At 38.7% G+C, this 18,537-nt stretch overlaps 1 protein-coding gene across 4 annotated transcripts in view; it reads right to left on the bottom strand.

Moving 5' to 3' along the window:
- Positions 1 to 18,537, bottom strand: part of FBXO11 (F-box protein 11) — a 69,401-nt gene that overhangs the window by 1,399 nt on the left and 49,465 nt on the right. For all 4 annotated transcript variants that reach the window (XM_077781930.1, XM_021540180.1, XM_021540179.1 and 1 more), the window contains exons 10-22: positions 15,133 to 15,239; positions 14,910 to 15,047; positions 6,822 to 7,039; positions 6,427 to 6,512; positions 6,251 to 6,345; positions 5,094 to 5,216; positions 4,906 to 4,991; positions 4,439 to 4,515; positions 4,187 to 4,330; positions 3,177 to 3,287; positions 1,923 to 2,030; positions 520 to 628; positions 11 to 109 (exon numbers count right to left, since the gene is read on the bottom strand). In XM_077781930.1, coding sequence (XP_077638056.1) covers positions 11 to 109; positions 520 to 628; positions 1,923 to 2,030; positions 3,177 to 3,287; positions 4,187 to 4,330; positions 4,439 to 4,515; positions 4,906 to 4,991; positions 5,094 to 5,216; positions 6,251 to 6,345; positions 6,427 to 6,512; positions 6,822 to 7,039; positions 14,910 to 15,047; positions 15,133 to 15,239 — 1,501 coding nt within the window. The remainder of the gene's footprint in view (positions 1 to 10; positions 110 to 519; positions 629 to 1,922; positions 2,031 to 3,176; positions 3,288 to 4,186; positions 4,331 to 4,438; positions 4,516 to 4,905; positions 4,992 to 5,093; positions 5,217 to 6,250; positions 6,346 to 6,426; positions 6,513 to 6,821; positions 7,040 to 14,909; positions 15,048 to 15,132; positions 15,240 to 18,537) is intronic.

An 18,537-nucleotide genomic window follows, 5' to 3' on the forward strand; every position in this document is an offset into this window, starting at 1 on the left:
GGAAACGTACCTATCATGTCTAATGAATTCTACGTCATGTCCTTGATGGCACTTCTTGATGCAGTTCACACAGATGGCGTTACGGTCTGTGGTGTTGCAGGTGTGACATCTGGAGGGAAAAGCAGCACGTTAGGCAGGAACCAAAACCTGACCAGCTCTCGGGCAGTGCTCCGGAGGCTGGAGGGCCAGAAATGCACTGAAGGAAAGAGGGTGCACAGGACTGTAAAGTTTGAGAACTTTACACAAACTTGGATTTCACAGCACACTTTTTGTTACTTGTGTCACCAACACAGTTGTGCTGTGCAACACCCTGGGCTCAGGTTCACAGAAATATCTGTTTTCCTCACACCCAAAGTCAATTACAGAAAATGGGAACTTATTAAATCCTCTTCTATTGCAGCTGAGGAGGAGCACACGTGTGTTCACTCACACCCAGCAACTGTTCCAGGGGCCTTGTAGGAAGAGAAAGGGGTTTTTCTTGGAAAGCCTTGCTGTAGGTGGTGGGAAGGAACCTGTTACCTGTAGAAGTCATGCATCGGGTAGCTGGTGTAGCTTGAGATCTTATATAAACACTGGCCTCTACTGACAGCTTTCTCTATGGCATCTTGATTGTTCATTATTTTGTTATCTGTTGGGGGGGAAAAAAAATCCTGAACTAATCACATCTGAATCAATGACTTTTTTTTTTTTTCCTTGAGGCATTGAAGCAAAGGGCCCATTAGGAACAATTAGTTCTATACCTGCATTTCAACTCTGGCATTTAAGAATATAAAATCCTCAATGTCCACATGCCCAGAGTGCCATGCACTCCTGAAGCAAGTAACACTGTTCCTCTTTGCACACATGGCATGAAATACCTGATAGCCTCCATTTAAATACTCTTTTTGAACTTGGCTGTTAATAAATGCTAAGAGAGACACAAGCATTCCTAGCAGGTGTAAGTTTTCTGCTGAGGTGCTTGAAACCCAGTGTTTGAAAGCTTCTAATTTACCATAATGCCTTTCACACACCCTTTAGAAAGAGGAAAAGAATGGCTCTTTCCCCAGGAAAGTTTAGGAATAAAATACTTCCCAACACAACGGAAGTGGAAATTAGGTCTGACCAGCTCCAGTACTTCAAAGATGTGTCCAAGGCACAGTGAATTTGATAATCCCCTCTGTTACTCAACTATCTGATCTTCTGTCTAGTGCCGAAGTGCATCTCAAAAAGTTCTGCCCACTCCCAGCAGCATCAGAGCACTGAGTGATGTCATCGCGAAACCCAGGTGCTGAGAAGCAGGGAACCAGAGCTTGTGTTTTAAGAGGCACAAATCATCCACAGGAAAGGGTTTAACAGATACAGGCAAGTATATAGAACTCCTGCAAACTGAACCTTTTTAATCTTAAATAACCTCTTGGAGCTGTCTGGCATTCAAACCATCATTCCCATCTTGTCCAAGAGGATCCTGTCTCATGCACATTTTCCCCACTATACAAGGGAATTTTATATATGCGAACTGTTTATATTTTCTGAAAAAACATATTTGGGATTGAGAATGTTCATGCTTTTAGATCCTAAAAGCCAACTGAGGCATTTTTCTTCACTGGAAATACATTTTTGGATATGTAGGAAAAAAATACTTTCCATTGTACTAGATCAGAATTGGAGTCTGAGATGGGCCAAAGATCAGGAATTGGTTCAGAAGTGATTTTCAGATAGAAGAGTTGATCACAGTTTTAATGTAACAGCAAAACTATAAGTTACCTTTGAACCCATCTATTTGTCTAAAAATCTTAACACAGCTCAATGTGGCTCATTACCTTCAGCTGAAACTTAAGTCACAACTCTGCTTAAGGTGGTACCAGCTGTGTGCCACACTGGGTGCAAAGACCCAGCAGCAACAAACAAGTGACCAAACACAGGCCAGGGCGACTCGGGCTCACCTTTCATCGTGACATTGACACCAGATGCTAGAAATAAACCTCCAAAGCGGTTGTTGAAAATCTGATTGCCTTCTAATGTTGCAGTCGCATGATTTGTTATTTCAATACCTTCAGTGGGTCAGGGAAACAAAGGAGAGAAAAGAGAGTGGCAAAGTTAAACCCCTGCTGGTTGTACATTTGTACCTCATCATCTACAGCTTGGTTGGTTGGTGTTTTTTTTAAGCCATCATCAACTCAAGGGGAAGAAAGAAAAATACATAGCTACAAAACTGCACTGTAATTTGTTTTAAAACTGAGGTTTCAAATGCAGCTGTTGAATCCTTTCAAAGAGCTACAGCTGGCATGCATGGTTTCTGGGAGGAACAACACACTACTAGTTTATCTGATAATAAAATGGTACTATGACCATGCTTATTTTCAAAGGGAATATGATTTTTGGGCACTTAGAGCTGTCATCTTCATGTACATTTTAAAGTTCTTGTGCACATACCTTACCCTTTTAAAAATATCTTTCAAAAAAAGTTCTCAAGATGGGCACCTAAAATTAATTTCTTTAATTCTTAGCTTTTATCAGTAACCCGTGTCTTCCAAGTCATTTGTCCAGGACTGCTCTTGACAGCAACCTATCCTTCCCCCCCACCACACTGAAACAACACCTTTAGAGGCTCTTCTCAGAAAACTTGCTTCTTCTGAAAAAAAGATGGGAGAAAACTCAAGAATGCAATTTTAATTGGAATGGAATGGAATGCAAGTTGTATGAAACTGTGATGATTAAACAGTAAAATTGAAAAAAATCACTGTTACATTCTTCATCTCTTTTGGAGAAAGAAACGCTCATTTTTACAATTTTTCAACTTTGTGGAGTGTGAAAGTTGAACTTGAGATGCAATTCAAATCTCTTCAAAATGTGTATTTGCTCAGTTTCCTAGGTTTTAAAGCAGTGATAAGATATTCATATGAGCATCCAGCACATCAACTACAAATGTATCCTAGACAACTACCAATTGCTGCTAAAATAAAATAATGAGAAGTATTTCACAAAAAAAAATTACAAGACAGAATATGTGTCATTTCCCAACATGCTGTAAAATACACCCTGACTACAGTTCTGAATTCTCAAATGACTTTTAGAATACACTGAAGGATATCCCAGTCACTTTTAAAACATCTAAATACCATGGGGTAAAAAAACCTAGAGTAAGCCTTGTGAAGAGTTCACGCCAGGCTTCCAAATTTGATTTAAACAGCACAAACCTGCAGCAAAACCATCGAATATTCGGTTTTTCCTTAGCACAGGGTGGCTATTGGTGCTAATAAGAACACCAGCTTGAGCATTCCTGAAGATATCATTCTCTTCCAGAAGACCTATGGCAGACCAACAAATGTTACATTTGAGCTTGGGAGCATTTCCTGACCTGTAACCTTTCTATGAAGTATTTTCAAAGGCTCTTATGTGTCACAATCCTGTTAGTAACTCCTTTCACATGGAGAATATGCACCAGTAGCACTGACATCAATGACACCAGTTAAAAGTAGCTCTCAGTGTATAATTTTGGAAGTGTATTTTTTCAGTACACAGCATGGAATTTGCCATCATAGGCACCACTGCAGAAAATGAAGTCTTTCTGCTTTCCAAATTTTTCTTTAATTTTTCTAACACCTCTCTTGTCTTCTAAAATGAACAAACTCCCAAAGCCAAGCATTTTTTTATTATAGGACAGGATTACTTTAAAATGCTGAGTTAAAACTAAAGCTCACTTAGAGCAAGTGATTATCTACAGAATATCAGAAGCTGATATCAGGACACAAAACAGTCAGGGGATTTCTGACAGGGACCACTTCTGCATTTACAAGTGTATAGAAGATTCCTTAAAGATCTGTGGGTCTTTTCCCCCTGAATCTTGGACAGTCTGGCAGAACTTAAACAGCTCAGGTGCATGACTTTGACTACCTGACTTGAATCCAACAAAATGTTTCAGTGAAATGGCAAAGCTTACAAAAGCAAATGAGATAAAAGGACTGTCCTAAGCAGCAATCTAACAGTTATCTTGGATGAGATTAATTACCTCTCTGCCTCCCACAGATTTCAGTATTACTAATGTAATTAAGGCTAAAAAGCATTAGGGTATGTTCGCTGTAACTATTTTATCACTTCAGAAGACAAGAGCTGTGTTCCTAAAGAGCACTTTAATAGAACACTGCTTAAACTGAAATTTCATTCTTATCCAGAACATTCAGTGAAAAACAGTAAGGGAAAAAGTTACCTCTTCCTCCATTAAATATACAGATGCCTCCATCTCTTCCATCATGGATTTTATTTCTTCGTAGTGTAGGATTACTGTCAGTTTTAATCCATACACCAGCCATTGCATTATCAAAAATTTCATTGTCTTCTATAAATCCAAGCCCTAAAATTGAAGGAAGAGTGGAAAGAACAAAATCAAAAAGTATAATAAATGAGAATATAACACCACAGAATACAAGCAATTCTGGATAAACATGGAAAACAAACCTACCAGAATTATAGACAAGAATACCACCATTCTGACCACCCCAGATCTTGTTGCGTCTGATTTTGGGGTTGCTTCCAGTTCTAGAGTGAAATGTAAGTAAAGAAGTAATTTAAAAGTCATTAAAAATAAGTAATTTTTAGTCATTTACTATATCCCAAGGCCAAACATCTCAAATACTTCTAAAGAAGTGCCCCATGGATCTCTCTGCTTAAAAGTCTTAATAAAATACAGTTCTTTCCAAACATGCAAACATAATTTAGCTTTACAGACTTCAAGGGCCACATATTCCAGTCAATACCCTGGCTGTATTTTTGGTAACTTTCTTGTAGGTTAAAGCAGAGGGTATTCAGACATACTGGATTTCAAAAAAAGTTATTTTTATAAACAAAATGACAAGAACAGCTAAAAAAACACAATAGAGCACATAACAAGCTACGTCTGTTTTGGCAGAAAATCAGAATAAACGTTACCTTATCTGAACCCCTGAGTACATGTGATTATAGATGTCATTGTCTTCTAACACGCCATGTCCATTGTCGTAAAAATAAACTCCAACCTAACACATTGAGAATTATATTGTTAATTCCAAGATAATGAGGCATAAAACCACAGGACTTTCTTTTCTGTGGCCCTCTTGTAACCACAGAGCAAAACTCACTTGTTTCCCACTGTGTATTCTGTTTCTCCTCAAGACTGGAGTGCTCCCTGTTGTCACCCAGACTCCAGCCAATGTATTGCTGTAAACTTCGTTTTCCTCTATCACACCTTGTCCTTTTTCATGCTAAATACAAGATGGTTTAAGAGTTAAGAAAACCTGCTAAACACCAATACTCTTTTTTTCTGCTGTATCCATCCCTCCCACGTCTGGCTTCTTTACTGTAGCAAAGTAATTCCTTTCCATTTGAGTAAGCTTTTTTGCTCTTTTTTTTTTTTTAAATAACAGCATATCATGATTTTGAATATTTGCCATGAAACAAAGAACATCCTGCATGTAAATCATTCTGTTTCAAGGCTCTGCAGTATTTGTAAATGTCTGCTGGCTGTTGGTAGGAGAGGTGCCTCCCCAGTGCTGTGCACTCACATGAAAGCCTCGGCTCATGGTTCTTAAACCTACACCCAGCTCTGTCCCCAAGATGGACAAAAAGCTGGCATGGCTCAGAAGGTCACCACATGTCTGGGCCCAGAGGTCAAACAACAGTTTTCTCAGTCAGGGGAAGAAGCTGTTCTGGTCAAATTTACTCAATGAAGAGATGAAGCTGCACACTTGCAGCATTAGCTGGACCTTAGGTAACCTTTGGCAGAAAGACACATGGTTCTGAAAATCTGGTATTGCTTAAGGGAACCTGACAGCTCTTTCAGTTAGCAGAGCCCTTGCACACGTTGGGAATTGGGCTTTATTTCCCACTTTTTCAATGCAACAATTGCAATTTCTATCATCCTGAAGGTGGTAAAAAAAAAAATCTTCTCTGAGGATAGTGATAAACACATTACATTCCAAAAGAGCTGAACAGACTTTTTTTAAAATGATGACACACTATGAAAACTAAGCCTTTTCAAAAAGCTATCAACCATGCAACAATAAAATTCTGTAATCTATTTTTAAATATTTTGCTCTGTAATAAGAATAATTTAGTGGCATTTATAAAAACCCTCATCTTTTAAATACCAGCACCAGCTTCAGTCTCTTACCATGAACGTGGTTTCTAACATAAGAAGCTAAAGCATTGTAAGCACAAACATTTCACATAGGGCACTTTTCCCCTTTACATTTCTAAAACAGAACACAAGTCTGTGCCTGTCCCAGGCTGCACTTACTACATAAATTCCTCCATGTTGACCATCATGAATCTTGTTGTGTCGAACGATGGGACAGCTGTTTGTTCGAATCTGTATTCCTGCTAATGCATTACCTGTCAATAAAAGTGTTATTTAATACAACTTACACATTCATTTTTCTCAGAAATCAATATGCAGCAAAGAAATCTGCTTACCATAAATGTCATTTCCTTCAATAAGGCCTCTTCCATCACCAAAGATATAAACACCACCTTGATTCCCATTAAAAATTGCATTTCCCCTAAAAAAAAAATCAGCATTATGAAATTATTCTAATACATTGTACAATACCACATATGTAGATAGTGGCCAGGACTGTACCCCATCCAGATTTAAAATAAAAACTTATGTTCTGTTGCTTTGAGAAAGACCTACCTCTAAGTGCACACACGAATTAAAAATGGAGTTCAACTGAATACAGACAGAAATTTCATTTCTACATATACAAGAATATTTACAGCTCTCCATAATTAAATTAAATTAAAGTACAATTATCCCATCTCCATCAAATCTCTTCTAGGTAGTAAAATAATAATGAGAAAAAGAATACCTTATTGTTGGGTCACTGTTTGAGGTAATCCAAACACCTGCAAAGTTGTTTGCATAGATTTTGTTCTCTATGAATTGTCCTCTTCCTTTTTCATGCACATAGATTCCTCCAGTCTGGCCGTGATGGATTTCACACCGCACCACTGTTGGGTTGGCATATGCTTTCACTTCAAAGCCTGCTATCCTGTTTCTGTGGATGTTGCAGCTTTCAAAATAACCCTTAAGACATAAAACATGCAGTTTCCTGTAAAAGTCCTTTTTTAAATGAAGGTTATTCCCTCCCCTTCCCTCCCTCCCCTTTAAATTTAATCCTCATTTAAAAGGAAACAGTATCAAAATTGACAACATGTAAGTACTTATATAGCTAATTAAAACAACTACTGACACTATATAATTTCATTTTTCCAAAAATAAAATACTATTTCAAAGACACTGTGTTTGCATTGCTATTTATGACTACTCATGAAATACCAAGAAAAAATGGCAACTCTAGATATAGCACATTGAACAGGACTCAGTATCAGGTTTCCTCAGCAGCTCCTAAGGATCAGACTCCTTTCAAAAGCCATAAAGCCCACAAGCCCAACACAGGAAGGAAAGTACTATGGAGAAAACTACCTGCTTGTTTGCAGACCAGGAACTATATACATTAAGCAAAAATATTGTTTCTTTAGGAAGAAGTGTGCTAAATTTCTTTGAAACCACTGATCAAAATAAATAATACGAATGTGTGAATTCAGTAATTTTTCCAGGGTTGGACTGGTCTGAGTGGCCAAATGGTACAATTTTTTATTTTTTGCCTTTTTTAAACAGTCTACACTGAGACACGGTAACAGCTGCAACAGACCTAACAACACAACTGTTTTTAAACAGGAGCATTATAAACAGTATTGCTGTGGGCAGGGAAAGGCCACTGCACAAAGCCATCCCAGGCCTGCTCCTTCCATACCAACCATGCAGCAGCACCATGGACTGGCCCACCTGAAAATTCATCTGGCAATATAATGGATTCCTGCTCAATGATTTCTCTGATTCTGCTTCCAGGGCCTTGCTAAATTACTGTGTCAGCCTTTTCATGGCATTTTCCTCAACATGGTCCTAGAACATTTTAATATTCAAATTCCACCTATTCTTAAGGTGAACATCAATGTATTTCATGCCCAACCAGAAAAATAGAAACTAAACTGTAAGACAGGAAGCATCTCTTATTGGAAATGGCAAACAACCACCAAGTGACGTGCTGTTATTTGTGGATGGCTTAGATGCAAGCTCCTGAATGCTTCAAACCAAAACTGCCTCCAGCAGGCACCATTCTTCCTGTAGCCACCTAAGTTAGTTATTTAGACTTGCTCATCATCAGACTTGTTATATTTGTGCACAAAAAAACCCTAAACAACAAACAAACCAACCCCAAAACCAAACCAAACAATTAAAATTAAAAAAAAACAAAAATAAAACAAAACACACACCCACCCAATTCCTGCTACTGCCCAGAGTCACTGTATTCCATGCTCACATGATCTACTACAAGGAATGCCTGTTTCACTGTGCTGTGAATTGCTATGGGACTCCATCAAACACTGACTACAAAAAATCAGAAATACATCCAGTTTAACAAGGAAATCAAGGCAGCATGCTCTTCTCCCTACTCTGAGGATTGCAGATCTCCATACTCTGAGGATTTGCAGTAAGGCAGTACATGGATTAAAGATTCTCCAAAAAAGTGCTATCCATGTGCATAGCCTGGCTCCTCAGACTTCTCTGGGTAACAAAAATCAAATGGAAGACACATTCTGTAGATATTCAGAGTATGTTTTTTTCAATAATTTTTAATAAATTCAATCCTAAGTGAGTCAAGATGGTTTCAGAGTTCTCAAGGAAGCTACATACTAACAGACAGAGGAATCCAAAGATCTCCTCAGAAATATGCCTTCATGCCAACAGGCAGTCTTTTGACTTCTTATCCTGAAAGGAATTATTTTTTTTATCCCCTAATTTGCACTTAAAATGAAGCTCTCAGAGAAACTTACCTAAAGTGACAATTTGGTATATAGAGGCAAGCCTGATTCTCCTGATGGAATATACAATTTCAGTTAAAATATTACTAAACATGTTTGACATATTTTTTAATTACTTCACACATTATTCTCTCTTTGAGTGCCAAATATGTTTTTGACTACAGCACCATGATAAAACAAAAGGGGTATTTCAGGTGTGCTTCATCAGTCATTTTGGATTCCAGGAAGAAGTTGCAAGCAAACAAAACAAACAGAGCCTTTCTCATGTGGCCTGCAGGATCTCTACAAGCTTCAGCAAGCACCAGTATTTAACTTGAAAAATGTTGGACTGCTGATTCAGAAGAAAAGGGGAATTTGCTGTAAGCCTCTGAGAAGTAAACGCTCCTTTTCAAAGTGGGGGGAATAAAACAAAATAAATCCGTATCTCAAATTCTTTTATAAGCCTGACTAGTGGGTTGAAAAGTCAAGGCTTTTGGATGACTAAGATCCTGTAACAGTCAATATCCATGAAGAGAAACTGCATTAAGGAGCCCAGTCTGCCTTAATCAGAGTCAGCTTAAGCTGAAGGGCTGGCTTTGAGCTGATGCAGTTAAACCCAGTGGATTTCTGCTTCTGTTGAGACCAAGTCTGACCATCACCTGTGTGTACCACTGTTAAACTCAAGTCAGCTACACCAACAGAGCTGCTGCTTGTCAGAAACACATGCAATTCCATCATTCTGAGCAACCACCTCATCCCAGACTTCCTATTTCCTCTCCCTCTGTTTCCCAAGACATTCTCTGTTGATACCAACAACTTTTTTGGCCCCAAATTCACCCCCAAGAAAGGGATAATACTGACTTCAGCCTTTAAGATACCCCCAGGCAATCCCTGGTATCTTTTCAGCCACCAGAGCCACACACCTTCAAAAGGCATTATGGTGCCTTTGAACTCCAGCCCATCAAAGAGTCTGGTGATGAACTTGTAGATCCCAAAAAATCACATATAGCTTCAGGAAACATTTTTTCTTTAGAACATTAGGGAGTATTTTTTTAAAACCCAAAATGTGTTTCCAAGTATGGAGTTCCATGACCTGTTTGCTATCCACAGTGTCCACCAACACTGCTAACACAAAACTTACTGCCAGCTCCAGCAAGGTATCACCATCAGACACAGCTGCTCCTCTCAGCACACTCGAGCTGCCCAACCCTTATACTCAGTCCGGCTGTTGGGCACCTCAAGCTATTGAGGCCAGGAAGTCTGGACAGAGGAACTGCAAGCCTAATATTGCCCCCAACTCCTTCTAAGAATGGTTTTCAAGTGTGCTGGGTGTTTGACTTGTGCTTTGTGGTGGTTTCTGGTTATAATTCAACAGCTAACAGAAGAAGAACCTGGAGTGCCAGGATTGCTAAGGAAAAAAGGCCCCTATGATTACTAAAAAGGAATAGAGGATACATGTGGAAAAAGTATTACAATCTTACACAAAACTACCAAGTAGCTTACTGCTTGAAAATCCTAATATTAAAAAGCAGTTCTGTACATCAAATTTATTTACAATCCCAGGCAGAGCATTAGCTGTGGACACAAAATGACAGCCACACTGATAGCATGTGTGGGCAAGAACACTGCTGCAGCCTTAGTAAGATCTAAGCAGGTGAAGGAATCAGAAATAAACACAACAGCAACGATAATGCTGATATTCCCACCTGGCACACTCTGTACAGAAAAAAATGTGATCACAAAGACTGGATCCTACACAGCTGCAAAAGCTCAAGACTTTTTATATCAAGATTAACTCAGTGATTGAATTTGGATGCTTTTTTCTTTCTACATATTGTCCAGTCTAACAAACATGGCTCTGAAATGCTTTAGAGTTAAAACTTTCAACTGATGGGATTTTCTTGCTGCTTTTCTTCTCAGAGGATTTCTACCCCCTTTATTTCTAAAAAGGCTTTTTTCCTTTCTCTGTCTTGAAGATTACAACATTACAGAAACACAGAGGTATTTAATATTACTGTTTGAACAACACATGCATTAAAAGGAAAACATGTAATTGTGTAAGATTTAACATTTCCCAAATATTTATTGTCTCTGGTATTTTAAATCAGGTAGGAAAATAAAGAGAGAAACAAAATTTAAAACAAAAGACAACTGGAAACCAATATAGAAAAAGAGTAACTGCCTGTGATTATAAAAATGTGCCTCCAAATCCTGGAAGGGACCTGATTTGAGAGCACATTTTACAAAAATTCAAATGCAACATAAAGAAAATCACATCCAAGATTCAAAACAAACCCTTTATTTTTATGCACAGCAAAAGGCAATTGAGTTTTTAATGAAGTCTGTATAGAATCTGGCATATGCTTAATTTTTTTTTTTTTTACTTTATATATGCATTTTTAAAAAATGGTCTGATTTGTAGTATTTAGAATACAGAGAAATAAACTAGGAATGATCACCCAACTTAGACACATGCTGCTACATTTTTATTTCATCAGAAAGAAACCTCCCCAGGCTTCTCATTTGGGATCAATGAAAATGAAAGCTGTTTCGCCTAGAGCTCAGTTTTAAACTGTAAAATTAGGCTTATTCTTACATTAAATTGGAAGTTCTCCGTTGTGTGCATACAACTATAAAATACAATTTATGACAGATGCCTGGTAACTCATCTCAGGCACCAGAGAGGTCAGGATAAGACACCCAGGGCTATCAATGCCACACTGCATTTTTAATGCCAGCTTGTTACGTATTTGTCACAGCACTAAGGCAAATGTCAGGATATTGCCAGTTTAGAAATAAGAGCTTTAAGTTTCTACAAGTTTCAAAACACAAAGAAGAGTCTGAGAGTATGAAACTGAAAAACAAAGCACTCTTGAACGTTTTGGAGACAGCACTCCAGCAGAGAAACCCATGGGAAAAGAACATATAGGGTAGGAATTCAGCACTGGAATCCACTTGTCCCACTTCACAGCCACAAGCAATACAAAAAAAATTACAGAAAGTAACAGAAGTGAGAGAAACAAAACTACAAAATCCATTGCTTTGTTTAGGAATATAGGATTTGTATCTGAAGGATACCACGTCACTTTGTCACTTAACGAGCATATAAACACTGCCAATGATGTAATCTCATTGACTCTATCACTAGACATGATAAAAAAGCAGAAGATGCTGCCAAAGCAGACTTTGACACATGGGGGGACTGAATCTTTCAAAGGAGTTTATGACTATGAAATACTTCAGTAATATTTGCAGCTGAGAGAAATACTAGTCACGCATTCTCTTTAATGTGCTACTGTTTCCCTTAAACAAAAGGGAAACATTTATTTCTATTCCATTTTGCTTGTGATACCACAGTGATCGCAGCTCTGAAACAGACATTTCATTGGTAAGAAAAAAGATCAAATACACTTTTATTTAAAATTAATCAAGTGAATTCAACCTGGACTTTTATTTTTTTTAATATTTCAGTACTCATATATTTAATATTTATACTTCAGTACTTAAACAAGAAACAGCTCCTACCTAGATTTTTCAATTAACCCTCAAACCTACACACAGACACCTTGCAGGAATTGCTGAAGTACTTTCCTTTACCAGTTTTTCTATAGTTGAAATCACGTCACTCTAAGTTTCCAAGCCTAAGTCTTGAAGGGATGTATGCATCCACTGAAGTGGATCAGAAGTGCTTATACAGTATGTTATCACAGCTTCATGCACTCCAAACAATGAGATAATATAAACCAAAGACATCTGCCACCACTCTTTGCAAACAGCCAAACAACACCATCTCTACAGGACAGAAAATGATGTAAAGCCATCCATGAGAAGAGGGCTGCCAGCAGGGCTTTCTCAGCTGGTGCAAACTTGCCCAACACAGAACGAGTATAGTCCTTAGGATGTAACCATCAGAGTGGAGAAAAGGCACCTACCAGCAGAATCCCACCATGTGGGTGTTTCACCTCCACTGGCAAGATTTTATGCTGGCAGCAAAATCAACATTCCTGTGACCTATTTGCCTTCTACTGAAACCAGAAAACCACAAATCCAACAGCTACAACTAGCACTGCCTCTATCCTTTATCTCTACCCCTCAGCAACGTGAGCAAAGAGGAGAAAGGCCTCACTAGATTGCACCCACAGTGGATTTCCTGCTAATGCTATTTACAGTCTGCCAACTCTCATCAAAAACCTGAGTAGGACTTGCTGATTAGTTCTGGATTAGAAGTTGCTGAGGGTGCACTTGATCCTAATGTCCGTATCACTGATGAATGGTACTGGTCTCAATAGAGACCACTGAGGGACATGATTTACCCACTGGCATCTACCCTCTGGATGCAACTATCCAAACAATTCCTCATCCACTAAACAGTTTATCCATCAAATCCACATCTTTACCACTTAGGGAGAAGGATGTTGTAGGAGAATGTGTCAAGGCCTTACAGGAATCCACATAAATGACATCCATAGCCCTTCCTTTCTCCACTGAGGCAGTCACTCCACCACAGAAGGTCACTGGGTCAGTCAGGCAGGACTTGTCCTTGGTGAAGCCGTGCTGGCTGTCCCCAGTCACCTCCCTGTCCTCTATGAGCCTTAGCACAGCCTCCAGGAGGAGCAGCACCATGATCTTCCCTGGCACAGAGGTGAAGCTGGCAGGTCAGTACCTGTCAGGGTCCTCCTTTGTGCCCTTCATTGAAAATGGGTGCAATGTTTCCCTTTTCCCAGTCACCAGGGACTTCACCTGACTTCCATGACTTTTCCAATCTCGTGGAGAGTGGCTTAGATCCTACATCAGCCGATTCCCTCAGGCCTCTGGGATGCATCTAACTGGGCTCCATAGGCTTTTGAACATGCAGGTTCCTCAGGCAGTCACAAATGTTATCCTCTCTTACAGTGGGAGTGACTTTGCTCCCACTGTCCCTGCCTTGAGGTCCATCCAATAAAGAGGTATGGGAAGACAGACTGCCAGTAAAAACTGAGGCAAAATGCTGTTGAGCACCTCAGCCCTCTCTGCATCTCTTATCACTGCTGTTACTCATGGGGGGTGGGGTGATGTGCTTTTGTTCTGCCATTCCTTTTCTGAAATACATACCTGTAGAAGCCTTCCCTGTTATTCCTTGCATGCCTTGCCAGGTTCAGCTCTATCCATGGCCTGGCCTTCCTGATCCCATCCCTACACAGTTGGACAGTGTCTCTGGACTCTTCCCAAGTCACCTGTCCTTGCTTCCACTTCCTTCTTGCCCTTTAGTCTCAACCCAACAGGTCTCTTGCCTTACACCTGGGCATCAAGAGCTTTTGCATCCTATAGAAAGCATCCTTAGAGATCTGCCATTTTAAGAGTGGCTAAAAGAAAACTGCTTGTTTTGCTAGCTGGGCGTGGGGAATTGGGACTTTGCCATTCAAACAGGAAAAACAATGATTTGGCACTCCTTGGAAGACATGCAGAATATCTTCCTAAAACAAGTAGCAAATCATCTTCTATTTCAGAGACAAAAAGCCATTCTATTTCAAGTGCTTTGAATGTCATTTCTCACTACTGTACATGTACTTGGAAATGATGAGCTTCACTGCACACAAATAAATATATTTATGAGAGAAAGCCTGAACTCTGATACAAAATTCTGTGTTAAAATTCCACAACTAATTGCTTGCTACAGAAGTCCTCTTCCCAGAGAGTATGTACATACGCTATTTCAGAGTTTTAACACTAAAATAAAACTAAGTCTCCACAAAGCATTTTTTCTAATTTCTAAATCATCCAGCACCTTATTTTTGTTCAATTTCAAAGGGAAAAAGAATGAAGTATAAATGTAAGCCTACAGTTTACATCCTGTTTCAAGAGGTATTTTGTCACTGCAACATAATACAATGTAACAGGCTGCCAATCAACCGTAAAAGCTTGCTTAAACCTCTTGCAGCTAAAATTGTCTCTCACTTAAGGGCAAGAGAACAACGGCAGGCAAATTTTAAAATATCTGTTCATGACTAAATACATTTTTTTAAGAAACTTTTCTCCAATGACAGGTAAAATTTGAAGATTTCAGTTCTACACCATCTGTATTTTTTTTCTTCAAAAGAAAATGCATAGGTTACCATTCCGTGGTCAAAAGTGAAAACGCCAACGTCACGTCCGTGGTGAATGTGATTCCGTCTAATAATGGGATTTCCATGGTTTTTAACCCAAATCCCTGCTAACGCGTTATTGGATATCTCATTGTCCTCATATATTCCCTGAGAAATAAAAGTGTAAATTAAGACAGGAATCAAGAACAGTAAACAACTTCATTGAAGTAAAGAAATTAATATGGAAAATTACCTGTGCATGGTCTGTAATATAAAGTCCAACATTTTCACAGTCGCTGATGTTACAGTGTTTAATAGTAGGACAAGCTCCCTGGCCACTAACACATACTGCAGAGCCAACTGGAAGAAAACAGTACAGTTACCATAGCTTCAAAGCATAGTGTATTTATAAATAGTCTGGCAGTGCTTTTGCAAGAAAAGTTAGTGTGAACTGATATTTAAAAAAGATTTAGTGTGCACAGGGCCAAAGGATTGCAAGCCACTGGCAGAAAAACACTAATGTCATCATTTTGCAGATGCAAAAACCACGGTAGGAGTCACTTTAAAAGCATCCTGCCAAGGTTAAACAGCTGCCAGGACAATGGTTTATATAATAATTCATGCTTATGAAAGTCCTCACTCATTTATTTGCCTGTGTTAGACCCACTGTATACTGAATGTTCACAGCAGAGTCCAACAGAAATCTAACAAAATTCTCTGCTAATTACTGCCTTGTGCTTCCCTTTAAATTTTCACAACTCAATACTTCAAAGAGGCCAAACAAGAATTTTGTAGCACACAAAGACACACTGTCTACCCAATACTCAGCAGGACAGAGACACACAATCTCAAGTACAGAATAAACATCAGAAACCAACAGGTCTCTACCCAGCTGAATTACAAAACTCCCTGAATTATTTCAGCTACCATACCATAACCAGAAAATAAATCATTTCCAGGAATCTAGGACTCAAACTGATCAGGACTTCAGCATATCAGCTCAATTCCCTGAACTCCATGAAGTATGACAACACGAAATTCTGCAGCCACTAAAATCAACAGTGATTTCTGAAAGGTAAGAGCCCATCTCAGGGAACCCGGCCTATGTAACACATGTTCCCTACAATTAAACACCAGTAAATAAGCAAGCCAGTACCTGCTCTGTTAATCAGTTTTCACATATCCTTCTAGCAAAGCACCACAAAGACTATGCTTAAATAATTCACAGACTCATTTACAAAGAACTTATTCCTTTTTTATTCCTAAAGAAATTATTTTGATTGTCTAGTCTGACCTTATGAATAATACAGGCTATACTAATTCCCTGAATTAAGTCCTGCTTCAATTCTACCAGCAGGAACTTCAGCACATATCTTGTAGAAACATATTTAAATTTTGATAACTTTAGGATTCCCAGCAACTGAGAAACCAGCATAAAGCTTGTTAGCTGGCTAGAGGGTTGCTTCCTTTTAATTTACGCTTTAATTGCTCATCTGAATTCCTCCAGCTTTGGCACCCAGTTCTCTTTGTACCAGTGTATGCCATACCCAATGCACACACACATTCAGTGCAAGCAATTTGCTCCTTCAGCGTTCTCCTTATTAAAGTAACAAATTGCAGTTGCTGTATTTTTCACTACAACCAAAGTTTTCTGCTTTACCTTATATGACTTTTCATTGAACAGTTTCTAAATTTTCCAACATGTTGCTATGGACACCAGAAAAGAGCACTTTATTCTGAAGCAGGACCAAGCAGAGGCGTTAACATTAACACAGTCTCTCTACTTCTACTCAGTATTCCCACAAGTGTAACTAAGGATCACATCAGTTCTTTTGGCCACTCGACTGCATGAGGGCTCACATTTAGCACTTTATCCACAGTGACTCCTTAAGCTTTTCCCAGCTTTCCAGGAGAGATGTTTAGCACTTAGGAACAAAATCAAGTTGTGTGTAACTCTGCACTTTGTCAGACTAATGTGAGTGGTGTTTGACAGTCCACCTACCAGGAAGGTCATAGCAACCCATCCTCCTGGTTATTTTTAAGACTGTAGTTATATTAGATTCATATTGTATCTATAATACTCTATAGTAAAGTCTAAAGATCTCATTAATATGGATCTTATTTCTCCTCTTCAAGTCAAGTCATCTTTGAAATAGCCACCAAAAAAAAGCCATGACAGTTACACTGAAAGTTATTTTTCATCTATTTGGTGTAGGCTCTAAGCATTTTGTAGAACTCTAATATTTTAAGGCACTATGTGATGATGTCAAACATTTTTCAAGGATCGGTGTAATTATACTGGGACTGTTGCCTTCTTTCAGTCAAAGAAAGCAATCAAAAATGCCAACAGTGTAGTGCAACCACTATAACTTTCTGTGAATACATACTAATTTGATTCATCGTATATTTTAAATTCTTGATTGACCAAACCCCTGCATTTACACCTCATAATTTTACCCAGGATCAACAGGCAGTACTCCTGCCATACTTCATCCTGGGTATCTCTCCTCTCCCACCTCCCCCAGGGACAAAGACCATCTCATCGAGGTTTCAAGCTACCACTGATACACAATAGGAAGCCAGAGAATTTCTTAGCCCGTTCTTTCTAAACTCCTGCATGATTTTAGAATGTCTATTTTTACAGCTGTTTAACCTCATCCACAGTTACTGTCTAGAGTGGAATGTGTTTCATTATCCCTCTAGGGTATGAGGGCATTTATCATTCCTGCCTATTCTCATTAAATATGGGACAAAAATTACACAACACTTTGCCATTCAAATGTTTCCATTCTATGATGGATCAGCATCACTGCTTTGTTCTCCAAATTAAAACACAAGCACTGTCTCCTCTAGACAGATGCTGCATCTTGTCTTGTTTATCAAGTTATTTGTGGCAGTAAAGTGGTGTGTTTTTATTTTGGAGGGAGGCCCCACAGTTTCCTTCAATTGCTAATTTCCTAGTTGTATTAACAGTCAATAACTTCTTTCTTGCATTTCATAACTGCTTTCACTCCCCTCCCCTATTTCTTTCTGAGATTGAGGAGCTATGGATTTTTTGAACCCAGTGTGATGTTCTAAATGCATACCTCTATCACATGTTGCTTATTTAAATGAAAGCAATCTTTATTCTGACTCACTTCACTGGACTTGAGTACTGATTGTGTGAAATTAGTCCTTTTGGAGTACAAAGTACATGTAGCACTGGTTTAAGCTTTATTTTGTTCACTCAGAATATAATGATTGCACACACTTCAGCAATATTAGTATTTTTTAAAAAAGGAACATTGCCATCCACTACTACTTTTATCCACTGAGGTGAGGGCTCACACAGATTTCTTCCACAATGGATGCAACAGAACCTCTAGACTCAGGATCTTGCCATTTAAACTTTATTTGAAAATATTTCAAAAGATGCTTTGTACTGGCAGCAGGAACCTCCAGCTTAATGCATTTGCACTTACATAGCTCCCATCTTTACATATGACATACATTAAGAACTTTACATATGACATAATGTAGAAATATGCTTTAATGCAACTTGGAGATCTACAGAAAGGATATCAAGCATGTGCTAGGAAAGAGGTTTTGAATGCCTATGGATCAATACTTCAGAGATGTCAGTTATCTGGAAACAGTAAATGCCTTTTCTGGAAGACTG

The sequence above is a fragment of the Lonchura striata genome, chromosome 3 (genome assembly GCF_046129695.1).
Source record: "Lonchura striata isolate bLonStr1 chromosome 3, bLonStr1.mat, whole genome shotgun sequence".
In the NCBI taxonomy this organism is placed as follows: Eukaryota; Metazoa; Chordata; class Aves; order Passeriformes; family Estrildidae; genus Lonchura; species Lonchura striata.